At 59.9% G+C, this 24,575-nt stretch overlaps 1 protein-coding gene across 4 annotated transcripts in view; it reads left to right on the top strand.

Moving 5' to 3' along the window:
* Nucleotides 1-24,575, top strand: part of PHLDB1 (pleckstrin homology like domain family B member 1) — a 49,067-nt gene that overhangs the window by 13,012 nt on the left and 11,480 nt on the right. Inside the window, exons 5-23 of one of the 4 annotated variants that reach the window (XM_052652342.1) lie at nucleotides 2,760-2,885; nucleotides 4,594-5,939; nucleotides 8,468-8,749; nucleotides 9,167-9,307; nucleotides 9,416-9,553; nucleotides 12,173-12,301; nucleotides 12,662-12,817; nucleotides 15,391-15,501; nucleotides 15,672-15,761; nucleotides 16,332-16,475; nucleotides 17,615-17,719; nucleotides 18,083-18,256; nucleotides 18,719-18,859; nucleotides 20,222-20,362; nucleotides 20,548-20,650; nucleotides 21,130-21,174; nucleotides 21,809-22,103; nucleotides 22,199-22,289; nucleotides 23,658-23,804. In XM_052652342.1, coding sequence (XP_052508302.1) covers nucleotides 2,760-2,885; nucleotides 4,594-5,939; nucleotides 8,468-8,749; nucleotides 9,167-9,307; nucleotides 9,416-9,553; nucleotides 12,173-12,301; nucleotides 12,662-12,817; nucleotides 15,391-15,501; nucleotides 15,672-15,761; nucleotides 16,332-16,475; nucleotides 17,615-17,719; nucleotides 18,083-18,256; nucleotides 18,719-18,859; nucleotides 20,222-20,362; nucleotides 20,548-20,650; nucleotides 21,130-21,174; nucleotides 21,809-22,103; nucleotides 22,199-22,289; nucleotides 23,658-23,804 — 3,905 coding nt within the window. The remainder of the gene's footprint in view (nucleotides 1-2,759; nucleotides 2,886-4,593; nucleotides 5,940-8,467; nucleotides 8,750-9,166; nucleotides 9,308-9,415; nucleotides 9,554-12,172; nucleotides 12,302-12,661; nucleotides 12,818-15,390; nucleotides 15,502-15,671; nucleotides 15,762-16,331; nucleotides 16,476-17,614; nucleotides 17,720-18,082; nucleotides 18,257-18,718; nucleotides 18,860-20,221; nucleotides 20,363-20,547; nucleotides 20,651-21,129; nucleotides 21,175-21,808; nucleotides 22,104-22,198; nucleotides 22,290-23,657; nucleotides 23,805-24,575) is intronic. The other 3 variants (XM_052652343.1, XM_052652344.1, XM_052652345.1) reach the window with 3 other exon arrangements.

A 24,575-nucleotide genomic window follows, 5' to 3' on the forward strand; every position in this document is an offset into this window, starting at 1 on the left:
AGCCGTGCGGAGGTCCGAATTCGGTGGTGAGTCCTCAGCCCCCGCGGCCGCCGCAGCCCCGGCAGCCCGGCGAGGAGCAGCTCGGGCTGGGAGGGGCGTCGAGGGGGTGGGGAGGCATGCCAGGGGGGGGATCGGGTCCCCAGCCCCACTTTGGGATTCTGAGGCTGCGAGACTCGGGTGTGTGTGTGTGTGTGTGTGTGTGTGTGAGAGAGAGAGAGAGAGAGAGAGAGAGACAGAGAGAGAGCGATGCATATCCAAGTGGGGCGTCTGGGATCGGGGCCACTCCTCAGCGGGGCAGGCTTCATCTTTCCCAACCCCGCGCTCGGTGGTCGCCTCCGTGGGACCTGCCTCTCCATGGGGTAGAGGGTTCCTGGTTAGGACTAGGGGAGCCTGTCTTACGGCGAAGAGGGGTCTCTGATGGAAGGGGCCAAGGCCCTTTCTCTGGTCTTCCCCACACCCAGCCTCCTTTTGGCCAGTTCATTCTGTTTGTGTGGCCAGCAGGGCAGTTGACAGTCGCTCTGAGTGTGTGATCCTGTCTGCTGTCTCTGAGTGCGTCTGTGTGTTTCTGAGTGTGTAGGTGTATTTGTGTGCAGGGTGCATCTCTCAGAGAAAGGACCCACCCTCTCCTTGGCCAGGTTTCTTCCCCTCTAGATGTGCAGCCCCTTTACCCACCTGCACGCAGCTGGGCCCTGAGCCCCTCTGCGGAGCGGGGACAGGAACGCAACTTTGACTGGATGAGGAGGGGTTCTGGGGTTTCCTGCGTGGGCTGACCTTTGGCAGTGCAGGGCAGGAGTGAGCAGAGAGAAGGTTTCTTCCCAGAAACAGGCTGACCAGGCCCCTGGGGAAACGGGACAAGAGTAGGGGTAATGCCTGGGGCCCCTGAGTGCAAATAGAAAGTTAATTTGGGCAGGAGCTGGGCTACAATCAGTCCTGCTGCCCTGCTGCCTGCTCTATTAATACAGATCCAGCTCTGCTGCCTGGCATCACCTATTTATAGCCCGGGAGGCAGCATGGCCACACCCCTTGTATAGAGGAGGGTGAGGGGCAGAGGAGGGACAGGGGACTCACAGCTAGAGGAGCCAGAGCTTAGGGTCCCTACCTGCCTACAGCCTCCTTGGGTGGGCCTGGCACTGATGGGCTGGAATCCACCCAGACTCCCCAGTCCTTCCCAGTCTGGACTGTGTGGTCAGGCTCCTGAGCTGCCCCACTCTGCCTCCACCCACCCCCCAGTCAACCTAGGGTTGAGTGGGTCTGTCTAGACCCTGCAAACTCATCATTAATTAGCTTGTTAAATGGCTGGAAGGAGGGGGATGGGAATGGCAGGGTTCTGTCTGAAACAGCTGTGGTTGTAATTAGGTGGACGGTGTGGCTGGCTAATATTTATTCCGGTTATAATTACTCTGTGATCAGCTCCTCTGATTGGTGGCTTGGCAGGGAAGGCTCCCTCCTTTCCTAACCACCCATCAGCCTTTAGAATTGTTTGTGCCCGCCCGCCTGGGAGGGCCTGTGGGTATACCAGCGAAGTGGGCGGTTTTGTCTACCATGTTATCTGCTGTGGGCTTCTCAGCCTGCTAGCCCCCCATCCATGGCAATACCTAGGATCCCCCTGACAGGCTGCTGAGCTTCTCCGTGTGGGGGCCCGCCAAGGTACCCCACATGGCCTGGGATGCCCCATGCCCCTGTGGCCTGCCTGAGTTGAACTGTCTCAGCGTCCAGGAATGTAGAATTCCCTGCCAGTCTTAGCTCAGACTGGCATGAAGCTTGGGGTGCCAAGTGGCAGCAGATTGGGTAGACAGGAGCCTGGGGCCAGGGGCCAAGGATGTGGACAGATTGGATGGGTGGGTGGTAGAGAGCTCCAGGTCTCTGGCTTCTCCCAACAGAGCATCTTAGGCAGAAGCGCTCCAGCCCCTGGTGTGGTGGGAAGAGGAACTCTGCCAGACAGGGTTAGGTGCTGTGGGCACACCTGTTGCCATGCACACTCCCAGTGCCCCTGGCTATGTTTTCTGACTCCCCTATGCCCTCCCCCTTCCACGCACTCGCACTTCCTGGGCAGGACTGGGCTTGTGTCTACTGCCTGGGAATGTGCTTGGCTGAGGCTGGGCCCATTGGCCTAGGCTTGGCTACACTGCAGGAAAGTCCATGGAGCGGGACAATGTCAGGCCGCAGAATGCTTCGACAGAGGGAGAGAGGGTAGCAGTCTTTCTCGATGGTCAGAAAGGGTGGCCGGTGCATCTGACGGATCCGTGGTGTGTTTCCCCATTTCCTATCTCAGAGCTTGTTTGTGATCCTAGAAGTTGCCGCCTCTTGAACTGACCCTTCCACCCAAGTGGCAGATAGATGGATCATGAGTCCATGTTGGGTGGGGGCATGTGAGGGTCTGTGATCTCTGGAGAACCTTCTCCGTTGACAGAGCACTGACATACACTGTCTCTTAACTCTGCAAGTCAGTGGTATTGTTCTCATTTTTCTGCTGAGAGAATTAGACTCAGGGAGGTGAAGTGACCTTCCCCAAAGATCTCACAGGTGGTAATGAGGAAAATTTAGGACTGGGACTTAGAAGCCAGTGCTCTTTCCATTCGGCTGTGTGCTGTGGAGCCGGGCTGGGGCCTCAGGCACGGGCTGAGTCAGGGGTGGACCATGTGGCCGCTGGGAGTGCAGGTGGGGATGGCTCTTCGGAGCCTGAGTGAGCCTGCAGGTGCTGTGGGCTAAAGGCTGCCTCAGCCCTGCCCTGCCCCTCTGAGCGTGTGCTCTCTCTGCAGGCTGCATGTTGTGCCTGGGTCAGTCCACCTTTCTCCGCTTTAATCACCCAGCTGAAGCCAAGTGGATGAAGAGCATGATCCCGGCAGGGGGTCGGGCCCCTGGCCCCCCCTACGGTCCTGGCCCAGGTAGGTACCCAGTTGGGGCAGGTGGCTGGTTTGATGGCACCCTGTGGACAGTCCTCCCCCTTGCCCACTCCAGCCACACTTGTAGTGTCAGGGCGAGACAATAGCCATGATCTGGGCTTGCTGCCACCTGCCATGGGCCGCTGGGGGAGAGTGCCAGGCAGTCTGGCCACAGGGAGAGATCCAAGAAGTGCTGCTTGGCTGGAACTGGGGAGAATCATGTGCCTGAGGGATGGGGGGGGGGCCTCTGCCAGCCTGTGTCCCACTGCCCTGGACGGTGTCACCTCAGTGTCTGGGACCCTGACCCTCATATGTCACCACCAGGGATCCTCACCCTTGAGGGCGGCCTGAGGGGGCAGAAGGAAGCATCAGACTGAGATGCTGTAAGCTTTGGGGGGGGGGGGGTTCCCACCTGCTTGTGATCGTATCTTTGGGCTCTGCCCCACCCCCAGGCCATGCCATGCCATGCCAGCTGATGACTCAGTGGAGCAGCTGCACTTTGTGTGTGAATTATTGATCCCTAGAGGAGAGTTGGTGATTGTCCCAGGGAACCAGCACAGCCCCCCACTCACCCCAGCTGCCTTGGGGGTGGGGTGCAGACCAGAAGGCTGCCCACAGGCCTGCCACCCCAGACTTTGCACAGGCATTCAGATGGCTGTGGGGTGACAGGGGTCATCGTGGTGCTGGGACAGGTGGGCACGTGTGTTAGGGACATCTAGTGGGCTGGCATCAGTGGTTTCAGTGGATTGCCTGGGGATATGAGGAAAGATGGGTGGTCACTGGGATCACCAGTATCCATGGCAACTCCTCTTCCTTGGTCCCACACAGCCCCCATAATTTTGGACCAGACTCAGGCTTGCAGAGGCTTTCCCTTCTCCTCTGCCTCCTGTATACTAGGCCCTTGGGGGCTCAGAAGCTTGGGTTCCCAGTCCACTCCCTGGGTGGCTTTACCTTACTTTAGATTGTCATGCCACTCCCTCAGCTGTTTGGGGCAGTGGTTCCAGAGACTCCCGGTTGGTTGACGAGGGCTGGGGCAGGGCAAAAGCAGGCTCTTCCTGGTGTGGCTTAATGGTCTAATTGGAGGCCCTGAGCTGCATCTAGTTGCTGGCCAGCCTGGCTTCCAGGAACTGGCCTTCAGGGCCAGGCCCCTCCCTTGCCTCTGATTGGATAAAGTGCTGCCGCACACACCGTCACCCAGTCCTGGAGGCAATGTGTGTGTGTGTGTGTGTGTGTGTGTGTGTGTGTGTGTGTTTTCCTGGGTCTCCGCTGTGTGTTGGGAGGCGCTAATGTCCTAATAAATGGAGACCCCCTGGAACTTCTGGCCCACTCCCTAGCATGCCCCGCTGCTCTTTGTAGAATGCGTGCCTGCCTTTCTGATGGAGAGGTCAAGGAGGTTGGGGAAACCAAGATGGGGAGGAACCTAAAAGTGCCTGGCACTGTTGCCAGCTCTGTCCTAAGTCATAAAATGTTAGAGCCGGAAGAGCCCTCTTCCTTTAGAGAAGGCAGAACCAAGGGCAGGCGATTTGGGGAAGGTGGTGCAGCAGCAGTCAGTGGCAGGGCTGGCCCCAGGACCTCTGGGCTGCTCTTCCAGGGCCTTGGCAGTCCCGCCCTGCTCGCAGGAGGTGGGGGGCGCTGGCTCTTTTGTATATAAAGCTCCCTAGGGCCCAGGAGGTGAAAATGGGGCCTGAGGCTGTTTGCATTCCCTTCACAGAATCAGAAAGCCTGGTGAATGGGAACCACACCCCACAGCATGCAACCCGGGGACCCTCTGCCTGTGGCAGCCACAGTTCCCTGGTGAGCTCTATTGAGAAGGACCTGCAGGAAATCATGGACTCACTGGTGCTAGAGGAGCCTGGAGCTGCTGGCAAGAAGCCTGCCGCAACGTCCCCACTCTCACCAATGGCCAATGGCGGGCGCTACCTGCTGTCCCCCCCAACCAGCCCGGGTGCCATGTCTGTGGGCTCCAGCTATGAGAACACTTCTCCGGCCTTCTCTCCACTCTCCTCGCCAGCCAGTAGTGGGAGCTGTGCCAGCCACTCACCCAGTGGGCAGGAACCAGCACCTTCCCTGCCCCCGCTGGTGCCCGCCCGGTCCTCCAGCTACCATCTGGCCCTGCAGCCCCCGCAGTCCCGACCGAGTGGCACTCGCCCCTCTGAGAGCCCTCGGGTGGGCAGGAAGGGGGGTCACGAGAGGCCTCCCAGCCCTGGTCTCCGAGGTCTGCTGACAGACAGTCCTGCAGCCACCGTTCTGGCCGAAGCCCGCAGAGCCACAGAGAGCCCACGGCCGGGTGGGCAGCTGCCCGTGGTGGCGATCAGCCTGAGTGAATACCCGGCTTCAGGTGCCCGGGGCCCGCCCACCAGCATTCCTGGCAGCCCCAAGTTCCAGCCGCCAGTCCCTGCTCCCCGAAACAAGATTGGCACGCTCCAGGACCGCCCTCCCAGCCCTTTCCGGGAGCTGCCAGGCGCTGAGCGGGTGCTGACCACCAGCCCCTCACGCCAGCTGGTGGGCCGAACATTTTCGGACGGCTCAGCCACACGCACCCTGCAGCCTCCAGAGAGCCCCCGCCTAGGCCGGCGGGGCCTGGACAGCATGAGAGAACTGCCTCCCTTGAGCCCATCTTTGTCCCGCAGGGCTCTCTCCCCCGTGCCCACCCGGACCGCCCCAGATCCCAAACTAACCAGGGAAGTGGCAGAGAGCCCCCGCCCCCGGCGCTGGGCAGCCCACGGGGCTTCACCAGAGGACTTCTCCTTGACACTGGGGGCCCGGGGCCGTAGGACACGGAGCCCCTCGCCCACACTCGGAGAGTCCTTAGCACCCCGCAAGGGCAGCTTCAGCGGCAGGCTGAGCCCGGCTTACAGTCTGGGCTCCTTGACTGGGGCTTCACCCCGCCAGAGCCCCCGCGCCCAGAGGAAGCTCTCCAGCGGGGACCTGCGCGTGCCTGTCACCCGGGAGCGGAAAAACAGCATCACGGAGATCAGTGACAATGAGGATGACCTCCTGGAGTACCATCGGCGGCAGCGCCAAGAGCGGCTTCGGGAGCAGGAGATGGAGAGGCTGGTGAGCGCGTGCCAGGGAGGCTGCGGGCATCACGACAGGGGCTCTGCCAGAGTGTGGGCGGGCTGGCTGGCAAGGAGGGAGGGGCGCGTGGACAGAGCCTGGGCCTCCCAGGCTTCTCCGCTTCCAGGATACAGCGCAGTGACCTGGATGCCAAAGCTTTGGTCCCCTGAACTTCCTTTGAAATCTCCAAGGCCTTACTTCAAATGCATGCTAACTTTTCATTTATTCTGTAACACAGTGTTTGTTTTCATGTATAAGTTAACGTTTCATGTGATTTATTGGAATACAGGGAAGCTCTAGGAAAACACACCATGTTTAGGATGAAGCTTTGTACCTCTCAGTTTGAGAACGCAGGGCTTAATGATTAGAAGTTTGAGTCCAGAGAGGGGAGTGGATTTGTTCAAGGTCACACAGCACATCCTGGCAGAACTGGACTTGGAACCCATACCTCCTGTCTTTCTCTCCTGTCTTCTCCAGGCTTTTCTTTAAAAAAGTCTCTGGTCCTTCTTTCTTGCTTCCCTTTGTTGTTGTGGTCATTTAGTCGCTCAGTTGTGTCCGACTCTTTATGACCCCATGGACTGTAGCCTGCCAGACTACCTGTCCATGGAATTTTCCAGGCAAAAATACTGGAGTGGGCTGCCATTTGTTTCTCTTTGGCCTCTCTCAGTGAGTGGGAGCTGCTCACCTTGGCCTATGCAGGATCTGGAGATGGGGGGAGAAGCAGAAAACACAATAGGCAGCCCTGGCTGATCCGTGGCCAGTCTGTGTGATAGTAATTGTGTGTGTGTGTGTGTGTGTGTGTGCGCGCACACACACGCATGCATGGGTGTATTTGGGGGCTGGGTGTGGCTCTGGGCAGCTGTCCTGGAGATGGCATCTGAGCTGGCTGGGGCCTGGGATTCCCCAGATAGCACAGGGAGCATGGGGGCTCTGGCTGTCGTCTGTACCCTGGAGCAGATGCACAGGGAAATAGCTCCTGCCCTCTCTCCCTTGTGAGCAGGAGGGCAGGGTCCCTGGGGCCCTGGGACCCAAGGATTGGTTTAAGGAGGAGAGTCAGAACAGAGGAGGTTTGTCTGGAGCCCTTTTGGAAGAAAGAGGCTGGGACAGCTTTGGGTGAGGTGAGGGTGTGGGACGGTGTGTGTGTTGGGGGGGTGGCGTCGGGGAAGGACGAGGCAGGGCCCCCCAGTCTCTTCTACTGCCGTATCTTCTATGTTTTGGCCTTGGCCTAGACGAGAATGCTAGACCCGCCCTGGGGTCTCATCCTGGAAGGGGGACAATGAGCCTGGCGCAGGCAGAGTGGTGGGCCCAGCCTCCTTCAACTCCACTCAGCCTTCCCGCCACCGCGCCACCCCACCCCCAGGTGCCTCACCAGCCCTGACCTGCCCCACCTGCCACTTTAAATCTGGAGGCTGCCTGCCCTGCTCCTCCCATCCCAACCGGGCTGCTTATCTGTGTCCTGGGGCAGGGGCGGGGGCGCTGGCCCAGCCTCCTGGGTGCTGAGACTCGGTTCCTGGTTTTCGTGCCATGGAACTGGGCAAGCAGCAGGAGGGAAGCTGGGTAAGTGTCTGAGGGGGTCCTGACCAAACCATGGTGAGAGACACCAGAGGTGGTGGGATGCCAGGGAGTCAAGAGAGCCTGGGGGAGGCGCCAAGTCTGGGGTGTAATGAGTGGGAGACGGGGCATGCCTGTACTGTCCCGTCTTCACCTCCAAGGGCCCTGGGAGGTGTCTGGGTGGGCTTTGTACAGGGACGGGGCAGATGGAGTGGCTGGGCCAGGGACCCGGGCAGCAGCCCCCCGTGCTGGCAGGGAGCCGAGAGCTGCCAGGAGGTGGTGGGGAGCCGAGACGGGAGTAGGGCCGCGGCAGGGTGTGCGTGCACTGAGCGCCTCACTGTGTGCACCGTGCCAGGCCCCTGTGGGCCCCCGCGTCTGCGTTCCAGCCGCGTCTGTGTGGGCGCCCACCTGTCTGTGTGCTAGACTGTGCTTATCCGTGTGAGTGTGTGCCAGTGTGCGTCCGTGCGTGTCAGGGCGGGTGTCTTTGTGTGCGCCTGCCTGTTGCTGCAGGCCGGGGCTCGTGCTGTGTCCTTGTGTGTCAGTGCTGCTGTGCTGGGGTGTCTCTGTGGGTCCCGGTGTCTCTGTATCAACGTGTATCCGTGTCAGCACGAACACCTGAAGTGTTTGTCTGTTTTCTCACCATGGTCTTTAGTGAGAATGTCCTCACCAGCGTGTGCTCCTGAGTGTGTCCCTGTAAACCCACCTTGGGGCAGAATGAGAAGGGAGACAGGAAGGCAGGAGCTGCTGGTCACCTGGGCAGGGGGCACACAGCCTGGTTCCCCTCGCCTGCCTCGGGGGCACCCGCCCTCCCTCCATCAGCCTCCCCAGACGTTGGGGCCAGGTCTCTCCTGATTTGATTCTGAGTCTGAGCTCCTAGCAACCGCATCCAAGCTCCTGACAAGATGCCGAGCTTGGTTCTGGGCAGCCTCCTGGCCCCAGGACCGTCCGCTCATGCCCTGCTCTGTCTGCCCTCCCAGGAACGCCAGCGCCTGGAGACCATCCTGAACCTGTGCGCCGAGTACAGCCGGGCTGACGGGGGACCTGAGGCCGGGGAGCTGCCCAGCATAGGGGAGGCGGCTGCAGCCTTGGCCCTGGCTGGCCGGAGGCCCTCACGAGGGCTCGCGGCGGGCACTGGGGCCCTGGGGCGCGGCAGCGAGGAGCCTGGAGGCGCCGCCCAGCGCCTGTGGGAGAGTGTGGAGCGCTCGGACGAGGAGAATCTCAAGGAGGAGTGCAGCAGCACTGAGAGCACCCAGCAGGAGGTGGGACCCAGCGGGGGCTGGAGCGCCGGTCTGTAGCTGGGGGCTGGGGGCCGAGGAGGCAGGCACTCGGTGGGCACCAAGGCCCTGCGAGGGGGCAGTAGCGGAAGTCGGGGACACCCAGGGCTGCAAGGTGTAGAAATGAGGAGGCAAGGAAGAGTGGCAGGTGCTGATGAGTCTCCCAAGCCATAAATATGCTTTATGACCTACCTTTCCTCGGGCCCCACCCAGGCCTGGCTCTCAGTGTTGAGTCGTTATTCGCTGTAGCCGAGCCGTGTTGCTCTCCTTATAGGGAGGGGAATTTCCTCCTCTCAGTCCAGCTGCTCCTTCTCAGTGTCCTGAGACACAGCGATCCATTTTCTTAGTCTCGTCCTGGGAGGCTCTAGGCTCCCCCAAGCTGACGGCCCCCCTCCCCTTCAGCACGAGGATGCCCCCGGCGCCAAGCTCCAGGGAGAGGTGCTGGCCCTGGAAGAGGAGCGGGCTCAGGTGCTGGGGCGAGTAGAGCAGCTCAAAGTCCGGGTGAAGGAGCTGGAGCAGCAGCTGCAGGAGTCGGCCCGAGAGGTGAGAGCAAGGGCCCTGGGCGGGACTCCTCCCAGGCTTGGTGATCACCCCAAGCATGGCCTGAGCTGCCCTGAGTGGCCTTGACATGCACCCTGCTGTGGCCTGCAGGCTGAAATGGAGCGGGCGCTGCTGCAAGGGGAGAGGGAGGCCGAGCGGGCGCTGCTGCAGAAAGAGCAGAAGGCGGTGGACCAGCTGCAGGAGAAGCTGGTGACCTTGGAGACGAGCATCCAGAAGGAGAGGGACAAGGTAACCCACAACCTGGCCTGGCTCCGTGCTGGGCGCCAGCGGCCTGGGAGAGGAGGAGAGGGGCTCTTTACCCCTTACCTCATTGTCCATCCCACAGGGGCAGGGGGCCTTGTCCTCAGTGGAAAATACCAGCGTGGAGGGTGCTGCCAGGGTCTGGGCTGGTGTCTGGGGTCTCCTCTGCCTGGGTTTCTGTTCTCCCTCTGGGTGCCTGGGTGCCTGCCGTTCTGGGCCCTCCGTGCCCCTTCTTGGAAGTGTCGAAGCCCCTTCTTGGGTGGTGAGCACTGCTCAGGGGACCGGTGCTGGGGAGTGATTCAGGTCCAGTCCCCACATTGGAGGACATCCCCTCCAAGCAGGGCTCTGGGACTCAGGATGTGAACTTTGGGAGATGGCCCTCGAGTCTCTGCTTCCCCTGAGCCTTCAGGATCTGCAGCCTCCCATCCCAGGGGGTCCCAGCTCCTGACCCTGCCCCTTTCAGATTTCCTGCCAGCCTGCAGGGGCCGCTCCATCCCACAGGGGCCGTGCCAGCCACTCCCAAGATGTCCAACAACGTGCCAAAAGCTCCGAAGTGGAGAGGGGCCACCACTTTCTGGACTTGACAGTATTTTTCCAAGAATTAATTTTCCTTCTGGATTTTTTGGAGAGTGTCTTCCTCCTGCCCCTCAATTTTGAAGCTCTTAAAAATTCGTTGACCCTCCCATCCTTTTTTAATTTTTTTATTTTTTGAGCTTTGGCTCTGGCCCCCAAAACCACACTCCCAAATTCTGTGCCAAATTAACTCCATGCTTACCAACCAGGCCTGCACTAACGCCCTCTCTAATCACTGTCCTGGGCTCTCCGCATGCCCCTAACTGCCAGTGCCACCCACCCAGGCAGGGCTGAGCCGTGCCTGCTTTTGCACTAACTCCATGGGCACCTGTGTGCCCTTGGCCTCTCCCATCTAATGTTGCCTCCTTCCTTTCTTGGTGTGGGACCCCAGGGTTTTGATCAGAAAGGAACGGACAGCGGGTGCAGCTGAATTTTCTCAAGGGGGGATTGGCAGGAGGGGTCCAAGACTGGGGGAGGCTGGCTTGGCTGAGGAGCCTCTCAGCCTGAAGACCTCCTCTCAGTTGGAAAAGCCAGGGTGTGGCCACCATGGCCTGTTGGCAGTTTCCTGCACAGAGGAAGGCAGGCTGAGTTCCAGCCATCGTCTGTCTTCCCTCCTGAGCAGAGGGGTAAGGAGGTCAGTGGTGGTGCCATGGCCGGGGAGGCTCTCTGCTACCCAGTGGCTACCCTTCTGAGTTTTCCTCTGGGGCTTCCCAACTGCAGATACTCCAACCAGAGGGTGGGAAGAAGGGGTAGGCCTCTTCCCTATAGGGCATCGTAGGCTGAGTCCAAGCCTGGGGAAGTGCTTGGATCTCAGAAACTGGCCTGATCATGTACCCCTCTTCTGAATGGGGATTGGAACCTCATGGATCAGAGGGGTGGGTGGAGGAAACAGGAGAACTCCGTGGTGATGCTCAGCATTTTAGCAGGAACCTGCTAGCCTCATTTCTCATTGCCCTGGCATTGCCTGGAGGTGTGGACTTTGCCTTCTCTCTGGGCCCAGTTATTTGAGGTGGTGGTGGTGTTGGAGATGGTGGTAGCCACGGTGGCAGCAATGGAGAAGGTTCCCTTAGCTGCCCCCCACACACACCCCCGCCCCCGCCCCCGCCCCCGCCCCCGCCCCCGCCCCCGCCCCCGCCCCCGCCCCCGCCCCCGCCCCCAGCCCCAGCCCCAGCCCCAGCCCATGGCCCCACTCTGGCTTTGGAATCCGTGATCACAGTCTCTCCTCTGCCTGTCCTTCAGAGGGGGTGACTCACCAGCCCCTCCCCTCATCCCCCTTCCCGCCCTCAGAGGTGTCATCTCACCCCAGACAGAGCCATCCACCTCCTCTCTGTACCCACTCCTGGGGCTCCTATTACCATGGCGACGGCCGAACTAATTGCAACCCTCATCCTGCTGAAGTTCAGGCTGCAGAGCCAGCACCCCACCCCCACCCTGGGCAGGAGTGGGGGAGGCTAAGGGGGTTGGGTTGGGGTCCCCTCCTCTGCACTGCCGTAGCTTTAACATCCTCGGCTCGCAATTCACACCCAACCCCTGGATTTAACCCTCACCAATTCTACCCTTTTTTTCCAGGGCTAAATTTTGGTCTCTGGGCAAGTGGGAGAAGGGGAGGGGCAGGAGCTGAAGGCTCCAGGTTTGTGATGTGGAACCAGCTTTGGCTTTGAGCGGTTTGGAGAGAAAACAGAGGGCCTCTTCGTAGGACCCACCCCTCGCCAAACCTCTCTAGTTCAGGGGACTCCAAGAGACCAACATTTCTGCCCGGACCCACACCCTTGCTTCGGACACCGTCGCCTGCACCTGAGTCCGGTCTCGCACCCCGGCTCCTTGCCTTCCCCAGTCTGCACACCTCCTCCTCTTGGCTGTCTCCTCCGATCCTGCTGCTCCCCCCCCCCCCCCCCCCCCCCCCCGCCTTCTCTGCTCCCGCCCGCCCTGCGCCCCGCCGCGCCCCGCCCCTTGCCGCCGCGGCCCAGGGCCAGAGTTGAGGAGTGTGTGTTCTGTTTCTCCCCTGTGCCCGCCCCCTCCGCCTCCGGCGACCAGGAGAGGGCGGAGCTGGCCGCGGGACGGAGGCACCTGGAGGCCCGCCAGGCGCTCTACGCCGAGCTCCAGACGCAGCTCGATAACTGCCCCGAGTCAGTGCGGGAACAGTTACAGGAGCAGCTGAGAAGGGTCAGTTTCACCAGCCCCCCTCCCCGCCCCCGAGGGCCGCCCGCCCGGAAGAGAGGAGCGGTGGGCCGGGAGCGCCCGGGCCCTGCAGTACCTGCCGGACGCCAGGGTCGGTGCTGTGGCTTGGAGGGGACAGGGAAGAATGGGGGTTTGGGGATGGAGGTTCTCCTTTCTGCTGCTGCAGGCCGCGCTGCCCGGGAAAGCGGCAGGGCCGAGCGGAGGAAAGAAGACAGGGTGGGGGCAGGGCCCCTCCTCCGTTTCCCCGGGTCCAGCCCCCAGATCTCTCGCCTCTGTGGCCTGGCCTTCCAGGCGCAGAGTGGGATCGTGAGCACCACCCGACCCCCTTTGTCACTGTCATTCAAGGAGGCCGAGGCCCTGGAGACGGAGACGAAGCTCTTCGAGGACTTGGAGTTCCAGCAGCTGGAACGGGAGAGCCGCGTGGAGGAGGAGCGCGAGCTGGCGGGCCAGGGGCTGCTCCGGAGCAAGGCCGAACTGCTCCGCAGCATCGCCAAGAGGAAGGTGCGCCCGCCCCATCCCGGGCACTGCCGGCTTGACCTCACCTGGCTGAGCCTTGGTCTCATCCTCTGTAAAGCAGGAACAATAACAGGCTCTTGTGAGCATTAAAGGAGATGATGTATGTGGAAACAGCATAGGATGTGGTGATCATAGTAAGCACTCAGGAAACAACAGTAGCCGTTGTTCAGAAGCTCAGACACGCGCCCCCCCACCCCCTCCCGTGGAAGGTGGATGGGGCTCACATTCGGAGCTGGGCACTGGCTGGGCCGGGAAATGAGAGATGGAGATGGAGGACGAGGAGGAGGGGGCTGAGGAGGAGTTGCCCCTTGTGGAGCTCTCTGTTGGATGCTGAAGTGCTGGGACACAGACCTGAGATCTGGATATTAGAGCCAGCCTGGGGTCCTAGAAAGGCATCACTTGGGTTCCAGTCACAGCTCAGCCCTGGTTCAGCTGAGCTGTGAAACAAGGGGCTTGGGTATCGCAACTGTCTTGGTCAAGTCTGGTGCTTTAGTTGCTATAAAATCGACTCCTGATCTCAGCCAGACCTGGGTGATGGATGAGGGTGTGTTAAGCAAGAGTTAGGAAGATGTGGGTGAGGAGACAGGCTCGGGGGGCCCAGGTGTGTTTGTGTACATGTGCACTTTGCCAGGCTGGAGAGAGTAGGTGGGAGGTGAATGCAGTGAGATTGGGGGAAGGGTGTCAAAAAGTGGGGCTTGATGGCTAGTCTGAGTTTGGTGGAAAGTGGGGGAGTCACTGAACCTCCCCCTGAGTCCAGATCCCTTGTTTCTCTCCCTGAGCTGCTCTGCTTTACAAATGCATTTACCTATCAGTGAAATGAGCATAAGGGCACCTGCCTCATAAGACAGTTAAGTGAAGTAACACATGCAAAGCCTTTACCAGTGTTTTTCGGTCCTGACAGGTTCTCAGTAAATGGCAAATCTTGCCCGATTACCACTTGGTCTGCTTCAGTCTGCTTGGACTGATCCCAGATTTAGTACAGCTCCCTTCTTCCCTCCTTTCTCTCCTATGTCTTGCTCTTCATGGTGCTAGTTTAAGGCCTCCTCTTTCAGGAAGGCCTCCTGGGATAAACACAGCTCATTTCTACTAGCCCCCATCCTTCTCTCTCACTTAATATCTTTTCATTCCCTTGGGACAAGATTGTTGAGCCAGGCACTACACTAAGCCCTGTTGGGGATATGGAGACAGAAAAGACACTGACTTTGTCCTTGGATCAGACAGCTAGGGTGGGATGGTGGTGATGAGAGATACATATTCACCGGTATAGGCTGCGGTCCATGGGGTCGCGAAGAGTCGGACACGACTGAGCGACTCCCCTTTCACTTTTCACTTTCATGCATTGGAGAAGGAAATGGCAGCCCACTCCAGTGTTCTTGCGTGGAGAATCCCAGGGACGGGGGAGCGTGGTGGGCTGCCGTCTATGGGGTCACACAGAGTCGGATACGACTGAAGTGACTTAGCAGCAGCAGCAGCAATAATCCAAGGCAAATGGTGATATGGAATAATTTGAGCATAGAGCAAGGGGCAAAGAAATTGAGGGATAATCAGGGGAGATGTTGGAGAGAAGATAGTGTTAGGTCTGGTCTTGGAGAAGTAAGCTCCTAATGGGTGGAGAAGACAGGGCAGCATTCCTGGAAAAAGGCACTGTATAAGGCCGGCCTGGGAGTGGACACCTGAACCGCCAATGGTACAACAGGGCCAAGCTGCGGGCATGCCAAGGGCTCAGGGTGGGAGGGAGGCTGGAAAGCAGGTCCAGGTCCAGGAGCCCTTGAGTGCTGGCCGAGGGGTTTTTGCTTTATCCTGTGATTAGTGAGAAGTCGCTGATTTTGAGAAAACTGATCTACCCTTATTCATGGATTTAAAGAAAATTATTCGCGTAATATACATTATGGGCTTTCCTGGTGACTCAGATGTAAAGAATCTGCCTACAAGGCAGGAGACACAGTTTCGATCCCTGGGTCAGGAAGATCACTTGGAGAAGGGAATGGCAACCCATTCCAGTATTCTTGCCTGGAGAATTCCATGGACAGAGGAGCCTGGCGGGCTATGGTCCATGGGGTCGCAAAGAGTTGGACACGACTGAGCAACTAACACACAACTAACACACATTCCAAAAAGGCTAGAAAATTCAGACAAACAAACGAATGAACCTCAAAGGCCATTATAGGAAGCTGTTTGTGGGGCGGATCAGAAAGGTAAAAGAGTGGAAACGGGCTGGTGAAAAAAGTTGAGGCCAGGAAAGCAGGGGGCCTGGCTTGGTGTGGTGGCAGTGGGTTGGGGGCTTGGGGTCGGGTGCAGGACCATTCATCATCTCCAGGATTCAGGACCTGTTGACTCTGGGGGCCGGGGGATGAGGGGTTTGGGAACTTTAGTTCTGGCCGGTATGTCTGGTGGCCGGTAAGAGGAGGAGCTGACCACAGCAGCCTGCGTTTTCTGGGGGTGAGTGGCTGAGCGGAAGTGCTGGTTGATTCCCTTCACCCAAGCCCAGGGCCTCTGGGCAGGAGAGACAGCCAGGCCTCACCTTGGGCTGCCTCACCCATTGTTCCCATCCTCTCCAGGAGCGCCTGGTGGTCCTGGACAGTCAGGCTGGGCAGATCCGGTCCCAGGCTGTGCAGGAGTCTGAACGCCTAGCCCGGGATAAGAATGCTGCCCTGCAGCTGCTGCAGAAGGTAGCCCTGTCAGACTGGGAGTGAGGGGGGAGGAGGGCCGGTGCGGGGCTGGGGGAGTGGGAGGTGAGTGCAGGGTGCTGGGTGGAGACTGGCCAGTCGTGTGGGATCCCCCTTTATTTGGGGCTCCTTGCTTCATTCCCACTCCTGATTCTGCCGCTTTGGACTTGCAGGAGAAGGAGAAACTGGCTATGCTGGAAAGAAGATACCACTCACTCACAGGCGGCCGGCCTTTCCCGAAGACCACGCCCACCCTCAAAGAGGTAACATGGTTGGGTCAGCCCCAGACTCATGAGCCCACGGGTCTCCTGGGAGGCTCTGGAGAAACGTGTGGCACCTTCGCCCCAGGGGCTGAGGTCTAGTGTGGGGACGTTTTCCTGAGCTGGAGAGATGCAGCAGGAATGGCTCTGAGGTCTGGGATCGGATCCTCCAGGGCCGCCAGCTGCTGCTTTTCAGCTACCTCTCTGGCTCCCAGGAGCCTGCTGATCTTACCGTTTTGGGTGACTGCATATATCTGGGGGATTCAGGAGCTGTGGGTGGGGAAGATGGCAGCTCAGGATGGGGCCAGGCAGACCCAAGTTGAGGGGAAGTGTATGGATCTCGGGGTCCTGATCTTCGAGCTCCCTGGGCTTCTGTCTAGAGCTGGGCTGTGGGCTCAGACATGGGCATTGAGGCTCCTTCAGCCTTTCTTCCCTGAGTCTTTGCACGCCTGGCGTGTGAGGTCCCACCTCATGCCTGGCTTTCCGCCTCATTGCACAAGCAAGTTAGGCCTCAGGTAGGGTGGCTGGGCTGAGTGTGAGGGGCGAGGCCCCTCACCCGTACCCTCTCTGTAGGCTGACCTGCTCATCTCCGAGTCCTCAGAGGTGGGGCTGGGGACGGCAGCTCTGGGCCCCTTCCCAGAGTCTTCTCAGGCTGGGGCCTCCTCTGTTCCCTTAATCCCACCTGCTTCCACTCAGCTCTGCCTCAAAGCACAAGAGGTAATCACAGCTCACTGCCTGTCTGCCTGCTTGATGAGCTTCTGCCCGCGACTCCTCCCACTGGCCACGCTGAAGGGCACATGGCAGTAATCCTTTGGCCAGAGTTTGTGGTTCCATAGGTGCCTGGGCAGCTCATGCAAAAATCAGAGCATCAGTTTGCACATGTTCAGCATGCCATTCATCAGTTGCCACAACACACTGGACCTTCCAGCTCATTTTCCTGTTCTGTGACCCCTGGAGGACAGTCTGCCTCTGGAGCTAGACCAGGGTGGGCTCCCCTGGGTGGGGCAGGCTTAGGATCCTGGGCTTTGATTTCACATGCATTTTGGGTGCCTGCTGTGTTCCCCAGACCTGGATAAACTCAGGATTCTAAGGATATGCTCAGGGAATACGGCAGTGTGTGTCTTTCTAACCCATGATCTACCGTGTGAGCATCTTTCCAAGTCCTAGCCTTTGCACAGTGGGCCTGTTTATCTGCCTGGGCTTGTAACTGCTCCCTGCTCAGGTCTCTTTCTCAGGGTCCACCTTGCTCAGGCCCTCGTGGTGCCTCCAGAGGACCCACGGGGATGGTGTGGCTGGTGCTCAGTAGTGCATGTGTGTGCCCCACTGGGGATGCCCAAGGTGTTGGAGACAGAAGGGTTCTCTGGGAGCTGGGTCCTGATCCCCGGTGGGCTCGTGACTTCTTCATCTACCCCTCGTCCAGGGCAAACCCAGGAATGGGTGATCAGGGGGCCCATTCAGGGCCCATCCAGGCCCTGCGGCAGGGCCTGGATGCCAGGGCAGCCTCATAAGTGGAGGTCAAGAAGAGCCTTCTCTGGAAGTCCCAGTGGTCAGGACTCTTGCTACTGAGGCTGTGGGTTCAATGCTTGGTCAGGGAACTAATATCCCACAAGCTGTGCAGTGTGGCCAAAAAAAAAAAAAAAAGACTTCAGATAGTTCTGCCTGCCCTTTTCTGCCCTCCGCCCAACCCCCCTGACAGCCCTCTGTGGCCACAGTGAGCTCCCCACCCCTGCCTTGGATTTTGTGTGGAATGGAGTGTTGGCTCTTTGGCATGAAGTGTGGTGTCTGGTGTCTGGTGCCTGGCGGAGTCCTGTTAACCTGTTCTCTGCCTGTCCCTCCCCTTGCACTGGGTGCCCTAGGAGTATGTGAGCCTGGCAGAGGTTCTCCACCTGAGCTCCCGCTTGGACCCCCATGCTTCTGCCACTTCCCCCAGCGCACTCGCTCAGCCCCTGCCCGACAGTGAGGTACCAGCCACCGAGTGAGCCCACCTGTGCCCACGGGCCTGCTCTCGGGTGCCCTGTGTTTCCCCAGGGTGTGGGGCAGGGGGTGGGCAGCAGGGTCTGTTTTCAGCAGTGACGGAGAAGGGCCGCTGGCATAAGGGGAGTTGGGAGTGGTTCCCTCTCTTGCTTTCTCAGCTCCTGAGGGCTCGAGGAGGGAAGGCCTTCCGCTCCAGTGTGAGGGCCTCCTGCTGAGAAGACCCTGGCTTTCCCGGGCTCTGCAGGCCTCCTTGGCTCCATGCTTGAATCCTACCCTTGGGCAGGGCCACCTCTTGGGTTCCAGTCCCATTAACCTCTTGTATTCCCTCCCGCATCTGGCCTTCCCCCAAGTACGTGACGCTTGAGCAGCTAAAGGCGATGTGGGGCACCTCGCCAGTGCCCACGGCCCCTGCGCTGGGCCTGCCTCCCTGGGCCCCTGCCTCCCAGGACCTGGTTCCCACCACCTGCCTTCCTCCCGCGCTGCCCTCTTCCTCCTCCTTCGCTTCTGTCACGCCTTCGCCCCAGGTTGGTGGTCTGTGTCCCTGCCGCCCGTGCAGCCCACTCGCGGTGTGGCTCTGTGTGTGCTTGCCCCCCACGCAGTGGTGTCTCCGCCCTCGGCCAGCCCCAGGGGCGCGCTGTGTGCCGGGCGGGCTGCGGCTGGCTGGCCTCGTGGTTGGCGTAGTCCGTGTCTGTGGTCTGGGAGCTGTGCCCCGTTTCTCTTTGCCTTCAGCATGTTTGTGGCAACGGTTTCTCACTGTGTTTTCTTCTCTTTGTGCTCTCCTTTCTCCCATCCTCCCCGTTTCCCTTGCCTTCCTGTCTCCCCATAATGGCCTGCCTTTACCCTTCCTCCGACTTGGCCCTTTCTTCGCCCTTTCCTCCCTCCTCCTCCTCTCTCCGCTCCCCTCGTTTCTTGATTTCCTGACCTTTTCCTCTCCGTCCTTGCCCCCCAACCCTGTCCCCTGTCCTCCTTCCCCGTGTCCCCTCCAGATGGAGAAGCTGCTGCTCCCCGCAGTAGACTTAGAGCAGTGGTACCAGGAGCTGATGGCCGGGCTGGGGACGGGCCCCGCTGCCGCCTCCCCTCGCTCCTCCCCCCCGCCTCTGCCCGCCAAAGCTTCCCGCCAGCTGCAGGTAACCCCTCCCTCACTGCCCAGCCCTGCTCCTCTCGGCTCTGGGTACCTCCTTCAGACCCTTCAGCCGCACAGATGATGGGGGATTAATCCAGCTGGTGCAGCAGGGGCCTCTGGACCCCGAGCAGGAAGTGAGGGTCCCCTCGAGGGCGGCCGTCCTGGCCCTTGGGGCACGGAGGGCCAGCCTCCCGAATCCGAATCCGAGGGTGATGCGCTGGATGGTCCGACGGAAGGGGGCTCGGCGAGCAGCAGGGCCTGTGCGGCACTCAGCACGCTCACTCTGTCCTAGGCAGCTCTCACCCCGGAGCTTCTCGCCCAGTCCTCACACGCTCCTGAGCCTGTTGCCCCTGGCACTTGTGTGTCCTGGGAGAGTCGCCGGTCTTTGTTCTCCTGGTCTCCCCAGGGATGACTCTCGGAGGCAGGAGAGAGTGGGTCAGAGACTCTCAGATGACGGCCTTGAGTTGATACCCCAGACTCAGAGTCGCCATGAGGGGTCTACTGGAGCCCCAAGCAAGCTGCTGACCGTGGTGTGGGGCAGGGTGTTCAGGCAGTCTTCTGCCCCAGGTTCCACTCCAGTGACCAGCCACGGTGCCTGATCAATCCCCTGCCCCCGCCCACTCAAGATTCGTTCCTAGAGTGAAGACATGGCACCTCGAAGACCGGTCTCAGCTGAAATTCCACGTTCCCTTTAGAAGGTGTTGGCATGGCCCTTCTATTTTGTGCCCAGCTGGGTTGAGGTTTTTACATGTTTTGATTCACGTAATCTCTACCACAGGCCTTTGAGGTAGATAACGAGAACTCTCATTTCACAGATCAAGCACTTGGGCCCACAGCAGATAAGTAATCTCTCCAAGGCTGCACAGCTAGGAAGTGGCAGGGGCAACACGGAGAGTCAGGGTTCCTGACTCCAAAGACTGCCGAGAGGCTGGCAGTTATTTAGCCTAGCCCTGCCCCCTCCTTCTGCAGATAAAGAGGCCGAGGCCCGGAGTGGGGAGGTGCATGGCCCAAGGTCACCTACGCCGTTAGTTGGCAGAGCTGGGACCAGAGGGAGCCTTGGCCTCCAGTCGGCCTCCTGTAGAACTCAGCCTGTCGGTGTGAACTCCTCATGTGGGTTGATTTACAGTCCTTTCTACCATGCGGGGTTGGCCCCAAGGAGGAACAGCCTGGAAAGGAGGCTTGGCAGCCGCCAGGAACGTCTGCCCACTGGGCTGGCCCCGGAGGCTCAGTGCTGTGGTCAGCGAGAGACCGAGGCCTCAGGGGCCTGGTGCTGGGCACCTTGGATCCCAGCCCGCTTGGTGCCATGGGAGTGATGCCCAGTGGGGGAGCCGGAGGTCCCTTAGCAGATGCCACCTCGCCCCTCCAGGTTTACCGCTCCAAGATGGACGGCGAGGCCACCAGCCCCCTGCCCCGCACCCGCAGTGGGCCACTCCCCTCCTCCTCTGGCTCGTCTTCCTCCTCCTCCCAGCTCAGCGTGGCTACCTTGGGCCGAAGCCCCTCACCCAAGGTCTGAGAACAGTGGGTGGGCTGCGTGTGGTGGTGGTGGTGGTTGGGGGATGGGTTTGGAGATGGCCACACTGGGGAGGGACCACAGCCATCCACGAAGCCTTGTGGGTGGGCGGGTGTTTTCTGAGCCTCAGGTCCCAGTGCCCCGTTTCCTCTACCCCCCACCCCCCCGCCCGGCACCTGCAGAGCACTCTGCTCACCCAGAACGGCACCAGCAGCCTTCCTCGCAACCTGGCAGCCACGTTGCAGGACATTGAGACCAAGCGCCAGCTGGCCCTGCAGCAGAAGGGTGAGTGGCCGCCACGCCAGCCCACTTGCTGTCCCAGGGCCCCTGGACATCCGCCACAGCCTGTCACCCTAGCTTATCCACGCCCACACCCTTCCCAGGATATGTTCCCTTTACATGGGGAGCAAAAGGGATCTGGATTAGAGACCTAAAGAAGAGAGACTCCTGGAGGTTTATCCAAAGGCTAAGGGGCAGGGAACTCAGGGTAGCCAGGCTGTGGCATCTTTTCTAGAGAGCCCAGCAAGTAAGGGGAGTGCTTGTTGACCTGAGTAGAACTAGACATTGCCCTGTCTGGAGGCAGGGGGTTGGACTTGACGACCTCCAGGAGTGCTTCCCTAACATGTTAGTTCGTGGGAACACCCAGGAGTGCCGGTTGCTCGTGTGCATTTTGGTTGTTTCGAAAGCCCATGTCTGTGCCTCTCTCTCCTCTCATCCCCTCTGTGTCTCTGCCCTGCCCTCTGCCCGGGGGCCCCCCACTCCAGTCGAGTCGCTTCCTGCCGAGCCCCTCCCAACCGACGACCCAGCAGGTAGAGCGTTGGTCACTGAGGGCATTGCTTTGGCCGGGCGACCCCTGCCCGGGCCTCCGCATGATGGATTCTGCCCAGGCCCCCTCTGCCCACGGGCAAGACCCCCAGGCTGAGCTGGGCTGGGGTGTCGGGTTGGCCTTGTGAGCTCTCCTGCCGCAGCGGAGCTCCGCCTCTCTCCCCTCCCTCCTTTCCTGCGCGCTCCTGCTTCTGCATTGCCTCGGGGTGTGCACTGATGAGGGTGCTCGGGCTGCCGGCACCCCTTCCTCCCCCCAGCAGCAGGGTTGGGAGCATGCGCCCTACCCACCTGTTCAGGCCTGGGTTGTGAGCTGGAGCCACCGGGCCATCATGCCGCCGGGGCGCCCCCCGGGCAGGTTTGGGGCCCCGTGTGGACTCAGCATGCGGTGAGGATGCTGAAGCCAGACCGCACGGCTGTGGTCAGTTGTGCGGGCGATGAAGCCAGGGCAGCCGGACCCAGAGCTGCGGGGGCTTCGGGGAAGCTGGTGGGGGGCGAGGGGGCTGCTCCGTGTTACCTCTCCCCGCTCGCTGCCTCCCTCCGTCTGTAGTGCTGCTGGTGTCCTCCCTGGCTGGGTGGGGTGCCCACCGTGACATCCCCCATCCCCACCCCCCCACGCAGGACAGCAGGTGATCGAGGAACAGCGGCGGCGGCTGGCGGAGCTGAAGCAGAAGGCAGCGGCTGAGGCGCAGTGCCAGTGGGACGCCCTGCACGGGGCGGTGCCCTTTCCCACCGGGCCTGCGGGTTTCCCGCCGCTCATGCACCACTCCATCCTGCACCACCTGCCGGCCTCGCGGGAGAGAGGCGAGGAGGGTGAGCACGCCTACGACACGCTGAGCCTGGAGAGCTCTGACAGCATGGAGACCAGCATCTCCACGGGGGGCAACTCTGTCTGCTCCCCCGACAACATGTCCAGGTACCGGCCCGGCTGCTGATGGGTGTGGCCTCTGTCCTCCCCAAGCCGGGGCCTCCACCTCCACCAGCTGCCTCCTCCCCCGCTTCCCTCCCCAGTGCCAGCGGCCTGGACATGGGGAAGATTGAGGAAATGGAGAAGATGCTGAAAGAAGCTCACGCGGAGAAGAGCCGACTGATGGAGTCGAGGGTGAGGCAGACCTGGGCCCTGGGGCTGCCCTCTGCCCGCTGGGGGCCTCCACTCCTCCCGAGGCCTCTTCCCCACATTGTTCTCGCCACAGTCCCTGAGGAAGAGAGTGTTTTCCAAGCCTAGGTTCCTCAAGTTGGGGATCAGGAGGCTTGGCAAGATGACAAGTTTCACAGCCCTTAGGAAAAGGGGAGGAGCACGGTAACCATTGTCCAGCTGTGAATTTCCTGCACGGGAACTTCCAGTCTTTGTCTGTTCGCTTCTGGGGACCTTTGGCCACCAAGAAAATTTTGATGCCTGTCTACCTGAGTGCCAGGTCACTCCTTTTGGAGATGGTTGGGAATTGGGGCTTGAAGGATGAGGACAGAGAGAAGGCAGATATCCAAGCCAGAGCAGAGGTGTTGGCTGCAGGCACATCATAGTCCCTGCCGGTGGACCTGCGCTGGGACACAGCCAGGCTGGGGAAACCGTGCCCAGGGAGGAGGCTGAATAAAGAATCCTGAAGATGTTCGGTCTCTACTATCCGGGGCTCTCTCTGTGTCTGGAGAGGAGAGTGGGGCCCTGGGAGCAGGAGACCAACTGGGAAAGAAAGCCTCTTTATCTTAAACTCCCTTGAAAGGAGGGCACATTTGCAAACATCTCTTGGCAAAAGGAGAAAAAGGAGATTTCTCTAAATTCTGAGCTGGGAAGAAATGGTAGATGGGAGTTAGTCATGTGAAGGTTGTTACCGGTGTTGAAGACATACAACATCACCTATGTGCTCTGTATTTAATGATTTGTTTTAATGACTTAAAATCTTTTGATAATGGCTTTCATAAGTTCTTTTTTTTTCCATAAAATTTGAAGGTCAACTGTGAATGTTTGGAGTTTCAAAAGGCCTTCACTTAGTGATTAGGGCAGGATTGCTGAATCCATTCGATGTCAGAAAAAGTTGTTTCGATAACCCATGTCCTAGGAATTCAGATACAGATTTTAAAAGCCCCTCCCCTTTTTCTTTAATTGAGTGCTTCCATCCTGCCAGCATCAGTGATGGACATTTACCTACACGATTGCATTTAATTTTCCCTACAGTCCAAAGAAGTAGGCACTCTTGGCCGCATCTTATAGAGGCTTAGGGAGTTTGGCGGGGTCCGGCGCTGACAGTGGTGGTAGAACCAGGGTTTGAAGGCAGGGTGGTCTCACTTTAAAGCATTTACCCTTGTCAGCACGGTCCCTGGAGAGGAGGGTGGGCTTGGAGTACCACGGCCCCTCTAACCAGGCTGCCCTCTGAGGTGGGTGTCTCCTGTAGCTCTGGCCCGGCCCAAGGAGGGGTGTTGGGGGCTTGGAGTTAAGAGGGCAACCGTGGGCACTGAGCCCCAGCCTTGGGTGCAGGAACGTGAGATGGAGCTGAGGCGGCAGGCCCTGGAGGAGGAGCGGAGGCGGCGGGAGCAGGTTGAACGGAGGCTGCAGAGCGAGAGCGCCCGGAGGCAGCAGCTCGTGGAGAAGGAGGTCAAGATGCGGGAGAAGCAGTTCTCGCAGGTGAGTGGGTGTGGGGTTGGGGTGGGGCTGTGGAGGGGTCTGGATACCCCAGGGTACCCGCGCTGGGCGGTGGAGCCTGTTCTCTCTAGGAAGTTTTGCCCAGGCAGGATTCTACCTGCGACTTGCTTGGCCCTGAAGAACAGGACCCACTAGGGTCTGTTCAGGCCGGTGTGTGTGTGTGTGTCTGTGTCTGTGTGTGTCTGTGTCTGTGTGTGTGTGTCTGTGTCTGTGTGTGTGTCTGTGTCTGTGTGTCTGTGTCTGTGTGTGTGTCTGTGTGTGTGTGTGTGTGTATCGGATTGTGGGGGTGTGGCAGGCCACCCTGTAGAGATGAGGGTCTGCGCAGGCCTTCCAGAGGTGGGAGCCGTGTCCAGATCAGGGTCTCCCCTTGGCCTCTCTCCGGGGCCTCGTGGGTCTGCCCCATTGTCCCTTCCTGCATCCCCGTGCCCTCCTGCGCCGAGTGTTTGGTGTCTGTCCTGGCCTCACTGCACCAGACCTTTCGGCTCTCGGCCCCACTGCCAGCGGCTGAACTCACCCTGACTTGTGGTTTACGTCTCCAAAAGAGAATTGTAGCAGCTTCTCCCTGGGACCAGAACCCCATCCTTACACAGAATCCAGCCCGGGTGTGTTTCATTACCCGGGAGCCTTGAGCAGAAGAGTTGAAGGCAGAAGGAGAAGTTAGGTTAGGCAGGAAAATCTACCTGCATTTCCAGGCCCAGATCCTGGGCCCGCGGGAGAGCCCGTGAGACTCAGACAGGCCCATCCCTTCCTGTG

This window comes from Budorcas taxicolor, chromosome 15, assembly GCF_023091745.1.
Source record: "Budorcas taxicolor isolate Tak-1 chromosome 15, Takin1.1, whole genome shotgun sequence".
Taxonomy (NCBI): Eukaryota; Metazoa; Chordata; class Mammalia; order Artiodactyla; family Bovidae; genus Budorcas; species Budorcas taxicolor.